The 13,871-nt window shown below is 40.7% G+C and overlaps 1 protein-coding gene across 1 annotated transcript; it reads left to right on the forward strand.

Moving 5' to 3' along the window:
* The first annotated feature begins 4,020 nt into the window (after window positions 1-4,020).
* On the forward strand, window positions 4,021-9,994 carry LOC119575335. The gene is made up of 6 exons (XM_037922888.1): window positions 4,021-4,269; window positions 5,929-6,054; window positions 6,299-6,436; window positions 6,717-6,835; window positions 7,657-7,798; window positions 8,263-9,994. Exons 1-6 carry the CDS (start codon window positions 4,123-4,125, stop codon window positions 8,404-8,406), a joined length of 816 nt encoding a protein of 271 aa, XP_037778816.1. The 5' UTR covers window positions 4,021-4,122; the 3' UTR covers window positions 8,407-9,994.
* The last annotated feature ends 3,877 nt before the right edge of the window (window positions 9,995-13,871 follow it).

A 13,871-nucleotide genomic window follows, 5' to 3' on the forward strand; every position in this document is an offset into this window, starting at 1 on the left:
TTTGTATCTGCTGTTCTGCTGCCGCTTTTAAGCTATAACCAGTTATATATAAGTGTAATTTAGTCACAAAAATAGCCTATTGGCCCTAAGGAGAGGGGGCAAACTGGACCTTGGATGGGGGGGGGGGTAAACTTCATAATTCGCGAGTACCTCATAGTGACAGTGTTTTCGTGCAAGCTCTATCAATTCCAGTCTATTTTCTCACACCAGTAAGCTCCAGACGTCGAAGAAATGGAAGGATGACTGTGGATGGATTACTAGTCCCCTCATATTAGTCCAGTCCAAAGTACCCCAAGGAGGATCAAAGCTGATTATTCTTCCACCTCCCCCCCCCCCCCGCTAGTCCAAGTTCAACATTCCCCAAACTACACCCTGTTCAGTCCCGTCTGACACACCTGAATATTCAGCTACTGATTAACTTGGATGACTGTTTGCTTGTCAAATATTCACGAGAGAGTGCAAGGAGATGGTGCGTCAAACTTTACAATTGGGTGAATCAATGGGCTTACTCCCCGAGTCCCTTCAGGTCCCCATAATCTCATGTTCCACTTGAGACCTCATGTAGGATATGTCTCCAGAGACAGTGGCCCAGTTAGACGCCAAGGACTTTTTGCTTCTATATTATGGAAAATTCATTTGGGTTCCTCTTTGCAGGTCGTACAGTATTTGGGTTCGACTGCAACTTACAGGTCGCTTTCCTGCATTGCCTGAGGGATCTCCTTTGTGTTTTCCTCCCCCGGAGTGACCGACCATCCTGCCTCTGATCGTTGATGGAGCAGTTCTATGTGGCCTTGCTCTCTCTCTTCAGAGATCCTTCCCTACAAGGAAGGACAACCATCGATCTCTCTCACACCACGATGACAGGTCATTGCATCACCAAACAAGATACTAGTACATAGCACATTCCCGCCCTTCTCAGGACTTCCAAGAACCTGATTCTACTGAGTGAGGACCAGGGTGCTTTACCTGCTCAGTGGATTAGGCTCTAACCATAGCTCATGTTCATGGACCTGTTGTCACAGCTTGGGATACCCAGGTGGACACGTCTTTGCCTCCTCCCACGGGTTGCCAGGTTCTGTTATAGACAGAGGTGACACTGGATGGCGGTCTGGATGATTTAATTTTGTAATATATATGTGAGAAATGTGTTCCTCTTGGATTGTACTGATGTTTGGCGCTAGAGGTGTAGAGAGTTAAAGTTGTCGCTGGTTCTTAAGTTTGTTTCTGTGAGGGTAAGTAGCTGGCGTACAGAGGACAGGCAAGGCAGAGGCGCCCAGGAAGGAGCGGCGTTCTGTCCGGCCCGCTTCCGCGAGTGGTCTGTTTCGACTGCCCAGAAATTTCTATGAACAAATATTGTTTAGAAACATTTCATAATGGAAAACATGAAAGAATTTGAATGAACACAAATTCCGATAAATATGGTCACATGGTGGTTTCATAGCGAAGGATCAAGGGTACCTTCTATACAGTTGCATGTAAGAAGAGAGTTATGGTGTTTACAAGACTAAAAAGCTTCATGATAAGGAGACAAAAATGCTAAGTATCCATAAAATATAGAGACATTTGACTATCGATAATGATAGGGATAACATACTTAGTGATTCAGAATAAACATTTTCTAACGAACAATTTGAGTATAACAAGACATAATTGTACACAAAGACATCAGAATAACTGCATGGGCATTATAAGCAATAAGGGTATAATTAGCGAGTTCTAAAGTCACTTTGTCCTTGTCACAGCTGTAGACCTGTTGGAGTCGGTTGAAGACAGTGGAGTTACTGTATGGCTTTTCTGGTATGTGAGGCGAGAGAGATAATAAAAACAGGTCACTACAGAGTCAACTAGACATAAGGGAGAGCATTTACCGTCGCCTCCCCCTCTAACGACCACCACCTTGTGGGTTGTTTGACTGTTAAGGGTCTTTCAGGGTCAAGTGCTATAGCTTGCTCCTGGTGGGTGCCCTAAGCATGGCTCGAAGACCTGCTCCGATAGTGCCCTCACCCCCTTCTCTGCAGTGGTCTTTACAACTTCATATGTGGAACTTTTGATACGGTTCTCTGGACTCCATATCTCTAGAGCTCTTCTGGTATTCTTTCTATGCGGTCTTCCACAACTTACTGGCCTTCCTTTCCTTTCCAATGTTTGTGAAACAACCCTCCCTATCGAGCCATGTTATCCGTTGCCATGACAACGAGATCAGCATTCTGGACCTCTGAAGCTGGCCCTCCATTTGTTTGGACCTGCCATGCCTTGGTCTTCTATGCCCCTCCCCCAGGGTTTGTGGCCTGAACATAGTTCCTGGAATAGGCCATTTGTCCATCACAAAGAACCAAAACTTGCTTCCTGCAAAGGGGAAGCGGGCTCTCCTCTGTGGTTCAGGCTGGGTTCACTGCGCCCCATCTGGCGAAGGAAATTTGCAAGGTGATATGGAAGACCGATTCGGAAAGGATCACTCACTTTGAACATGCTATACTTCGTCGCTCGCTTTTCAATTCTATGCTCTCTCTCCTTCTCTCCGTACCTACCTCCCTCCCCCCATCCTTTTGCTATCCCACCACCCTCTCTCTCTCTCTCTCTCTCTCTCCTCTCTCTCCCTCTCCTCTCTCTCTTCTCTCTCTCTCTCCCTCTCTCTCTCTCTCTTTCCCCCTTCTCTCTCTCTCTCTCTTCCTCCCTTCTCCTCTCTCTCTCTCTCTCTCTCTCTCTCTCTTTCCCACCCCCTTACTCACTCTCTCTCTCTCTCTCTCTCTCTCTCTCCTTCTCTCTCTCTCTCTCTCTCACTCTCTCCCTCTCTCTCTCTTCTCTCTCTCTCTCTCTCTCTCACTCTCACTCTCTGCGTATGAGGCATGATGGGGACGTGCCGACTTCTCTTCCTAACTCTTCATCTTGGGTTTATTTTGTTCTCCGGTATTTTTGATATCCCTATCTGGCGGTTTCCAAGCAGCTTACAGTGGCATTCAATATCCCATTAAATGTTGCATTTGAAGTCTGAAAATGCATTCTATGGATTTCAACGTCACCTCTGGTCCCGTTCCTCCCTGTCGCCGTCGCTCAACCCATGCTGACTTTCATTCTCTATTCTCTCGAGTCATGATCTAGTATATATGCGCGACAAGCGAAGGAGTGAGGGATGGGATGCAATTTTCGTGTTTACCGACTCCGCCTCCCTTCCCATACCCACTTCTCGGGGGGCAGGAGGTGATCACGTGATGGTGGCTGCCGTGAACGTCTCTGTTCATAGGCCTCATCTTCCACAGCTGCAATTCAGGATGCATAAAAAATGCATTACCATTATCTGTAAGCCAGATTACACTATGTTTTTCGACTCCACACGAACTAAATTTTTCAATATCTTGTTGCACTTAATATTCAGTTTTTCATGACACTTTATTTTCCTCTTCAAAGAACCAAATGTTTCACGAAGTAACACTAACAATAAATGATTAAATGGCCAATAGTGATCATGTCTTAAAATTAATAAATGGAGTGCATCTACAAGGAAATTCTTCCAGCCCTTCTATCCTGAAGTTCTGTATGGTATAGAGAGAATTAGCAGCCATCAGCAACAGCGATCGGGTTATGACACCTGTCCGTCAGAGTAACATTAATGGTGGTGAAACTGAAATGATATTAGCGGTAACTAACATTAATTGATGGCACTGGTGCCACGCTATCAAATATTATGTTCTCCATATTATAATTAATGTGGCAAGCATAAGGAAATTAAAACGAAGCTACATGAATTAGCGGATGTACAGGCGAAATAGGCAAGGGATTGCAACATCCATGTTTCATTCTTGTGAATTGAACTCCATTACAATACAGTACCATGCATTCAGCAAACTCCCACTTTGAAATATTAAAATCTCATTCTACACAAGAAACCGTACTATACATGTAGCCATTCTATAATTCCGTTTATAAGTAACAAATGCCAGGAGGTTTTATTATTCACTTATTATTATTACTTTCTTTTTTTTTAAGATAAGAAACAACTCACACATCCTCCTTTGTGAAAGAAGCTCATCGCACCTCCGCCAACGCGTTCCAGAGAGCGGCCGGGGGAGTGCCACCGGGGAGTCCACTGCAGTTTCCCTCTTCTCGCCCTGTATCGTTAACAGCATGGCGGGAGACTCGGCACCGATATGCATTATACGGCCCTACAGAAAAGGAGACGAGAACACCATTAGAGATATAATGACAGAGGCCACAATGGAGACAGTTGGGGATTTCTTCTGGTCCGCTGTCATGTCGGAGGTCTTCCCACAGGTAATGTATGGTTGGATTCTTTATTAGGTCTTATTGAATGCATAGGGTGTTTTTTTTAGCTTCTCAATTGTAATTCAAAGGTTATTTGTCTTGCTTATGTATTACGGTTCATTCAATTGTTCAGAGTAAAAGCTTGGTGTTGATGGACTTTGCCAAAGCTCCAATAGGTGCCAATATTTTCACTGGCAGATGTGAATTTTGTAAGATTTGCCCAAATGTGGAGGTTGCAGTAGAGATTACTCTTCCTTATGCTTTATTGTCTTTCTCTTCTCTCTCTTCTTCCTCTTCCACTTCTTTTATTTCCTCTTCTACTTCTGCTTCTTTTTCTTCTCTTCTTTTTTCCCTTCCTCCTTGTGTTCCTCTTCCTCTTCCTCTTCCAGTTCCTCTTCTGCTTCTCTCTTATCCAGATGATAAAGTCACAGCAATTGCTTCACAATGACTGCTATTCGACAAACTTGAGATTGTAAGTTTTCTTGCGTTAGTTCGCAGCCAGTTTCAAGAGGAATCAAACATCGCTAATACCATTTAAAAAAAATACTGTATTGAAGGCTGTTTTGGGAATGTTGGGAATACTTACTACTTAATCTGTTGCTGACAAATAACGATTGCATTCAAAACATCATAGAACACGAGATGGTGAATACTCCTGTGTCTACATTCATTAACAAGCAAGAAACATCAAGGAAGAGGACGTCAACAGACACATAGACATGTATTGTTTAATCAGATGCCGAAAGCAGTATCAGAATTAGTTATCTCCTTTTGTTCTGTTCCTTGTTGAGTCTAGAAAAAAAGCGAATTCTAAGGTCATTTTGATATTTCTGTTAAAGGGTAGAAGTTCAGATTGATTTTTTATTCACTTTATTTCATAATTATCAGGTAATTTTAATAATTTTGTTGTTGTTTTATTGCTGTTTTTTTATAAGTATTAGTAGTAGTATGTTATTCATATATAAATATAAGCCTGTTAGTATTAGTGCTTGATTTATTTACTTGTTTTTAATTGTTATCATCATTTATTTTATTATTAGTGTTGTTTTTACTTTTATTATTAATAATAGTAATACAATTGCCATAATGATAATAATATTAATATTGTTGTTATTGTTATTGTTATTATTTTTACTATTCCTACTACTATCACTTTCTCTATTTCTGTCACCATTACTATTGTTGTTGCTGTTCTTGCTGTTATTATTATTATTATTATGATTATTAATTATTGTTATTATTATTATTGGTCATAATAATGTTTTTTTTATTTTTATCTTTGTTGCCATCATTATATTTTATAAATAATATATTTTTTTTTTCATTGTTTCATTCCATTTTAATTTTCATGTTTTTTTTTTATGTTAGTGTTTATTTAGTTTTTTATTTTTTTTCCAATGATTTATTATATATTTCTCTTCATCTCATCTCATCTCTTCCTCCCTCTCTTCTTCCTCCTCCTCTCCTCCTCCTCCTCCTCCTCCTCCTCCTCCTCCTCCTCCTCCTCCTCCTCCTCCTCCTCCTCCTCCTCCTCCTCCTCCTCCTCCTCCTCCTCCTCCTCCTCCTCCTCCTCCTCCTCCTCCTCCTCAACTTTAAAACCATACCTTTTATTTTATATAGAAATGTAGGTATCACATTGTTTATCTCAGATCCTTGGTTTACTTTCAGGTTGCTCTCCTGGTTATTGCATTCGCTTTCATTGGACTGGGGGTACCCTTCTATTTCTGCCTGTTCGGCATACCAGTTGCAGTGGGTGTGATATACGGTGTGATTTGGTCGGCTCATTTATTCAAGGTGAGTGCCTCTTCAGGATTTGATCACTGATTAGGTTTTGTGTTTAAATAGAGAGGGAGGTTGAAAGACTGGAAATCAAGTTGTGCACAAGTGTGTTTGTCTGTGTCTGTGTTTGCCTGCTTGTTTTTTTTTTTTGTGTGTGTGTGTGGGGGGGGGGGGTTAAGTATATGCATTCAGACGTAAATGATAAAAAGCCAAAGAAAATTTTTTCTGCTCTTAAAAATCTCACTGATGTTCTTCACAGGCTATGGAACTCCATGAAGATCTGAACAACATACAGAGAACATATATGGAAGATCCTGACACTGGATTCTGGGTTGCTGAAGTGTTGGAAGTCAGTGAGGCCAATGAACTCGATTCCCTTGTTAACAAAACTAAAAAGGTATAGTCTGTTGCTCAAATTTCTTTTGTGTTAAGGCTGTTTGTACTAGTGTTTCTTTTTTTTAAGAAAAGAATTTAAATAAAAATGGCAGATATAACAAATCATTTGGTTAAACATATTGTCCCTAGTTTTCTTTTTATCACACTGTATCTATTGCATCAGATATGGCAAGAAAACCCATAAATGCACAAATAATTTTGATAAAAAATGAGACCACAAGTTCCAAATCCTGCTTTTCACTTCAGATGTGAATATAGAATTCTAACAATTGTTTTTGCAGATTGAATATCATTTTCTTACTGAAGAAGAATTCCATGTGAGAAATATAAACATGGATGGCTTCAGGAAGCATCTGGTTGGGACGGTTGCCATCACCAAGTCTCAGCGAGGAGGACTCAGGTAATCATGAGGGAAACTTCTTTCTTCCTCTAATTTGTTTACATCTCAGATAATGTTTTTTTTATGCACAGTAGTTGATCTTTTCTTTCAGTCTTTCTTTCTTCTTCTTTCTTTCTTTCTTTCTTTCTTTCTTTTTTTTTTTAGATATAAGTGTCAGCTTTTGAGCATGCGCAACCACTCATGCCAAATACCAGCATCCCTTGCCGTTTCTTCGTAATACTAAGAGCATATGTTGTATTTTCAGTTTTCATTATTTTCTAAAGTCTCTACTTGCCAAACTTCCTGATAAATCAAGACTGAAGGGTATTTTTGTTGTTATATAGACTTCATAGTTGATCATTATTCAATCTATAGTCTGAATAAAATAAGCAGTGTGCAGCATCATGGAGTTGAAATCGTCGGTTTGTTGCATTATTATTATTATTATTATTATTATTAATTTATTTATTTTATTTTGTAATTTTTTTTTTTTTACACTATCATTGGCAGAAAAATGATATTTTGCGGTGAAAGTAACAAAAAATAACTCATGGCATGTCCATACATACACCATGGCATGTACATACATGCCCCCGACAGATAGTCCCGCCATGCCATGGCATGTGCGTACATGCCACCCGTCGGGAATGGGTTAATATATACTTTTTTCTGAATTTGTTGAAGCTTGTCTGTTCAGGAACAGTTTTCACTTTTTAGCTGCTCAAGGGGCAATGTCTTCAAAAATACACAGATAAAGTATACAAATGCAATAGTGCAACATAATGGTCCATTTACTTTTTTGTGATATAGAGAAATGTTCAGGTACATTTCTTTTGCTGCAGAGCATGGCTGAGACGCATGGCAGTGAGGAAGGCTTACAGACGCAGGGGAATTGCCATGCAACTCCTGGAGCAGGCCATCCAGTTCTGCACAGAGAGGTGCCACGAGGGCATTGAACTCATCACAACGGAGTGCCACTATAAGGTGTGGTTGGATTTTTCGTTTTCATTGTTTTTGTTACTGTTCCGGTCGGTGCCATTTAATTTCTGTTATTGACACTCACCAGTATCATCATTAGTATCATTGATCATCTGTTACATATCCCATATTCATTTTCATATGATGTTCTTTAGTAGCTGTCATCAGTATTGTCATGCATAATTCATTGTTTATTATTTGGACTAGTGTGAATACATATCATTTCTTTTACTATAGTCATCTGAGATATAACTGAATTAAAGTTACAGTCATTATATTTTGTTAAATGCAATCATTTTTACATGCATAATTTTTGATTAGTCATATTTTGTGCATTTATGTCTATATATTACCTGTAAACCTAGGAAATCTTGATTTCATTAAAAAAAAAAATTGTCTCTGATAGAAACACATGATAAGTATTTAACTCAGTTGAATTCTTGATAATTTAATGTTTTTTATGCTTTCAGGCACGTGAGTTGTATTACAAGAGAGGTTTCACAGCAGAGCACACCTATTACAAGTACTATTTCAATGTGCGACAGCCAATGTACCTCTTCTCAATGCCTTTGAAGCCCCCCAAAGCAAACCTCGCTGAAGTATCAACTATGTAGAGCATAATCCTGTTGACAATTATGCTTGTTGACACTTTGTCTAGATTCATACTGAGTGTTTCATACATATTTTTATCTTCCAGGGTGAATGACAAGATTTCAGATAGAAAATGAATATATGAACTAGAAGGCTTGTTGGGGATAACTGTTAGTGCCTTAAGGTTGTTGTTTTGTTGTTAAGTAGTTCCTAGATTTTCAGTAAGGAAGTATTCAGGGTGATATGCAGTAGAGGTAAAAGTTGTAGAGTTTTTAGGGGAAAGTAATATGTAGAGTGGAGACATCATGAAAAAAATGTGATAATAATTTTAAATGCTGTGATGAACTAAACTTGTTTGATATGTCTCCAGAGGAACTTGGAATTATTTACAACCTTTGTTTGGATTTTGATATTCTTTTGAAGGTCTATGAAGTGCAAGTTGCACACTGTTTTTGTATGTAACTTGTCATCTCTTTCTTTCTGCATGACTGAAAGAAACGTAATTATGCAATTTAATGCTTATATTACAGTTTTTTTCTTGCAAGGGTTTTAGCAATCCTTGACATATGAATCAGATTAACTTGTCACAAATTAACTTGTCACAAATTAACTTTTTTGTATGTAATTTTCCTTTACTGGTACTGAAATGGTATGATATGCTATACTGAAAATTTCTTGTCCAAACTCTTTTCTTAATCTGCTCAATATTGATAGTATATTAGATGAATACATTTCATGGAAACCTTAATAGTTTGACCTATAAATAAATAAACTACCAGGATAGTCCCAGAATCTCTCATTTCGTGTTCATGCTCTTTGGTATGATTTTATGACTGTTATAGATGAATTTTATATTGGTGCAGCTCATTTTTAGATGACTTACAGACAAGAAAATTGGAGTATAAGAAAGTTATATCCCACTAAGCTGTTTCCAAGTGCTACCATTGGAATTATTGACATATTTATGTAATTTGGTACATGGGATCATAAGTTCTGAGCAAGAGTTAAAATAATTTTTTCTATTTATACTCAATTTTTCCTTGTATGCATTCCTAAGTTACTTTGTTTCACATGGATTTTGCCCATCTAATACATCAAACTGAAGCATGGGATTAGTTTCATTGATTTATTAAGACATGTGTAAGGGGGGTTTACACCAACTCATTTGTCCAGGCCTTGAAGTTTTGTAGTGCTGCTTGTATATATTTCTTATTTTATTTTTGTAATGAATTGCATTGTACATTACTCTTCATTTCTCTAGGAGTTACAAAGAAATACAAAGATGGAACTGTTCCATTACTTTTAAATCAGAGTTTACACTTTACTGAATAAACGTCCTTTGTAAAAAAAAAAAAAATAACTATATTGTAAATTTGTGAAGTGTAAATTATAATAAAATTAAAATTTGAAGATTATTGCCTAATATTAGAACATTCATAAACACTAAACTAATCGATATATAATTGTGCTGAAGGACAGTTCCAATGCCGCAGGTCCATCTTTTGAGATACATTGTCATATGCTGTATTTCCCAAAATGAATTTATCTATCATTGTTACTTTTATTTTTGTAATATGATGCCCACAAATAAAGGAACACGTTGGTTATAGATTTTTTTATGATTTTCATTTTTAGCAGATTCTTTAGTCGTTTTCTTCTCTCTGTTTAATTGGAATATGTGTTGTAATGTTTACAGTAACAGTGTTTCATCCATGAAACAACAGCTAGAATGGTAATTCTTGGCTAAAATAAATCCCAGTCCCCTGTCTGTTGCTGTTGTATGGGACCTGGGGAGACAGAGAATGAGGCCCATTGTTGGGGATCTCCCATGTCGTGGGCCTTGGCTTAACCAATTTTGTACAGTATTTTTTCTCCCTCTTCTCTTTTTCCTTCTCATCTTCAACCCCTCCTCCCCAACCCATTGCTTGTTGTGTGGTGGGGCTTTGGAGGTGACAACTGGGACCCAATGCTGGGGATCTCCTGCTTTGGGCTTCAACCTCCAACTCAAATAATTTTCAGTCTTTTTCCCCTCCTTCTTTTTTGTTTTTCTCCCTTCTCTAACCCTTCTACTATCAAGTTCCTAAGGTGTGAGAGCCATGCTGAAAGGATGAGAGGCTGACTTTGTGACAGTCCTGAACGGCCTGAGGGGTGGACTGTTTCCCTCCCCAACATACTAGGCTTACTATGGTCAATAATGAAGATGTTATATCCTTGTTAGGGGCATTGAGGCTTGCTCCTTCATCAAATAGCTCCCAGTTCCCCAACCCCAGGCTCTTCTTTGACCACGACTCTAAACACTGCAACTATTACCCCCTCCTTAGTGCCTACTAATACATTATCCACCCGAGTCAACACTCAATCTCCAGGAAACATTCCTATTCGCCCATTTTCAACTTCACCTCAACCCCCAAAACCTTCTTCATCAATCACCCTATCCTCCTTTATTACTACTTTACAGCCTTACTGTCCATCTCTCTGTAATAATACTTCCCAAAACACTACTTCCTCTTCTACACATCCCTGTCCTACCATCCAAACACTAGTAGGCTAAGTCTCTTTTCAATTATTCTTGTCTCATCACAGCTACACCTGAAAACCAAGCTATAGCATTATCAGCTCTAACTTATCTGTCTGTCAACCCCATTCCTACAGAACCTCATCCAACCCTTAATACTTGTGCCGGAACTGTCTTTATCTCTCCAGCAAACTGCCCTATTCATAAAAGAATTGGTCAGATTGTGGAGAAGACTTACTCGCCACCTCACAGACTATGATGTGATATCAGTACAGTGTTACTCCATTCCTCCTAAAGGTCATCGCAAGATCCCCACCATTGCCAAATTTACTTACCATGGACATGCTTTTCCCTTTAATGTTTATATTGGTGGAGAATCATCCTCTGTCCGACCATATCAGTCTCCTCCCCATCAGTTTCAAAATTGTTGTCGCTTAGGATATCCTGCCAAACACTGCCGTTTCACAGCCCGATGCCCTCTATGTGCCCAACCTGGTCATACTTGATCAAAGTGCTCTGCACAATCACACATCTGCCAGCTGTGGTAGCTTCCATAATGTATTTTATAAGGCCTGCCACACCAACAAGTTTGAGTCTGAGACTTGGTCCCACTCTGGGAAGCCAGACAGCGAGCACTTCGACGAGGTTTTTCTCTTACCTTTGCCTGTACTCAGACACTAGTCTCCTCTACCCCCCCCCCCCCCCTTATAAGAAAACCTTTGTCTCACAAAACTCCCCAAGTAACTCCTATACAGAAACACTTGAAGATGTACAAAACTATCTTCTCGATCCCAAACTGACACTGAAACCCCTCATCCACCCACATATTCCACAACTCACTCTCCCTCTTCACTCAAAGTGACTGCTATTATGCATCCTCCTCCTACTCATATTCCCCCTACACTCCCTCCTACTCCCTCCCAACACAGCCCTCCCCCCCCCAGCTCCAGCCCACCTACATAACTCTCCCTCCATCCCCTCTATCCCTTCCACTCCCTCCTGGATACACACGTGAATCCCTTATGTTACAAGTATGCCCTTCCCCATATGCTCCACCTCCTGATACTACACCACCTCCCCACTCTCATTCTTTATCTCACCCCCTAGCTCCTTCCCCTTCAAATTCTCCAACACGTACTATAACCGTTATCACTCATAGATCAACTAAAGTACAGCTCTCCTACATTGGAATAATCGCCATTTCTGTTCTCACAGAGCTGACCTTCATCATATCTTTTCTTCTTATAACCCATCCATTATCTGCCTCCAAGATACTTTTCTTATACATCCTACTTCCCAATTACTATTCCCAATTACTATTCTGTTTCCTCTTCACACTCCCTTTAAGTCTCGTCTATACTTATCCATCAGAATGCACCTAATGTCATACCTCCCTTTCGCCCTTACCACTGTCCCTTGCACAGTTATTGGCATCTTTCTTTGCCGCTGGATCAGTTATTTCAGTCTACTTCTTCCCTTCCTGCTTCATTGACTTTGTTGCCTTTGAAAATCTAATTTCCCAACTCCAGCCACCTTTCCCTGAGTTGGTGATTTTAACTGCCATCGCACTTTGGGATGATTCTATTACCAACTCCTGTGGCCGATTCCTAGAACGCTTCCTCTCCACAACTGACCTTATTCTTAATGCAGATCGCCCCACACTTTGACATATGCACGCAATCTTTTTCGTGCAATGACCTCTCTCTTGCTCCCATTCTTTCCATTTAGATTTCAATTGGTCATTTCTAGACCACTTTCCTTAAAGTTCTTCTTTCTCCTACTTCATATGTACCACTTCCTACCCCCCCCCCCCCCTGCACCACTTCGAGAAGCAGGACCAGATCTCCCTCTGATACAGCCTTTGGGTGGCTGTATTAGAGGGAGGAAGAAAGGGTTCCAAACAATGATGCTTATATTGTAGGTGGAAGGGCATCCCCCCTGGTCTCTCCCCAGGGGTTTACATCTACCCACGTGTTTGCCGTGCGTGGCATCCGTGTACGCAATGGAGACGGGAATCCTGGAGGTTTTGCGATGCCGTGCATGAGTACGCCCTGCGGCTAGCAACAAGCTTCTTTGGTCCCTTGTTCCAGCAAGACGGGTGGTCTGATCTTGGCCCGGTCAGATCAATCAGCTGGTCTCCTTCGGGAGGCTAGGATCAAGCAGTCAATGCTGTTGGTACTCTCACCGGTCCCGTGAGTGGCGGTACAACGGCCATTAGCTGCGTATATCCTCTCACCACCCCTGTAGCTGTTAGACATTAGTTCTAACATACAGCTTCCCCTTGTTGGACTCGATGGTGGGTGGGGGCGTGAGAGGGTGAAATAACTGCTTATTTTATGGAAAGCATTTCTAACCCCCTCACAACAAAGAGATACAAATGATGATGAACCGTGCCAGGCCCAGACTACGGCAGTCACTCTGAAACCAATATGGCTTCTAGTGGCAAGAGAAAATGCAAAGCACTGGTTGACTCTATGAGACCTGCTGCTAAAATGAACAGCCCAAAACATGTGTGTCCATGAGATTGTCCAGCAGATGGACTCTCATGCTGGCCTCTCCACGCCAGCAAGCAAATCAGGGAGACCTCTGAGTAACCCTCAGACGTCTTCCCTGACCAAGCTGAACCAGCCGAAACAGCTGCTGCTCCCAAAATTTAAGCCGAAAGGGCGGCCCGAAACGACCCAGGCCGGAGACAGACGCTGAGGGAGAGTCTGGACCCCCTAGGCGTTTCCCACAGTTTAAGGTTCCTTCTAAATTTGAAGGCTTCGCCAATGCCTACCAACTGGTAAGAGCACTGGAGATGCAGCGAAAAATCCTGTTGACAATCCGGGTTGCCAGAGACCAGGGCATGATTATTATGCCCAAAGACCAAGCTACCCTGAATTTCCAGCAGGAAACCAAGGAGCTTAATGATGGGAGGAATGTCTCTCGCCACTGAATCCCGACGATAGGCGAGTCAAGATGGTGCTACTT

Source organism: Penaeus monodon, chromosome 7 (assembly GCF_015228065.2).
Source record: "Penaeus monodon isolate SGIC_2016 chromosome 7, NSTDA_Pmon_1, whole genome shotgun sequence".
Taxonomy (NCBI): domain Eukaryota; kingdom Metazoa; phylum Arthropoda; class Malacostraca; order Decapoda; family Penaeidae; genus Penaeus; species Penaeus monodon.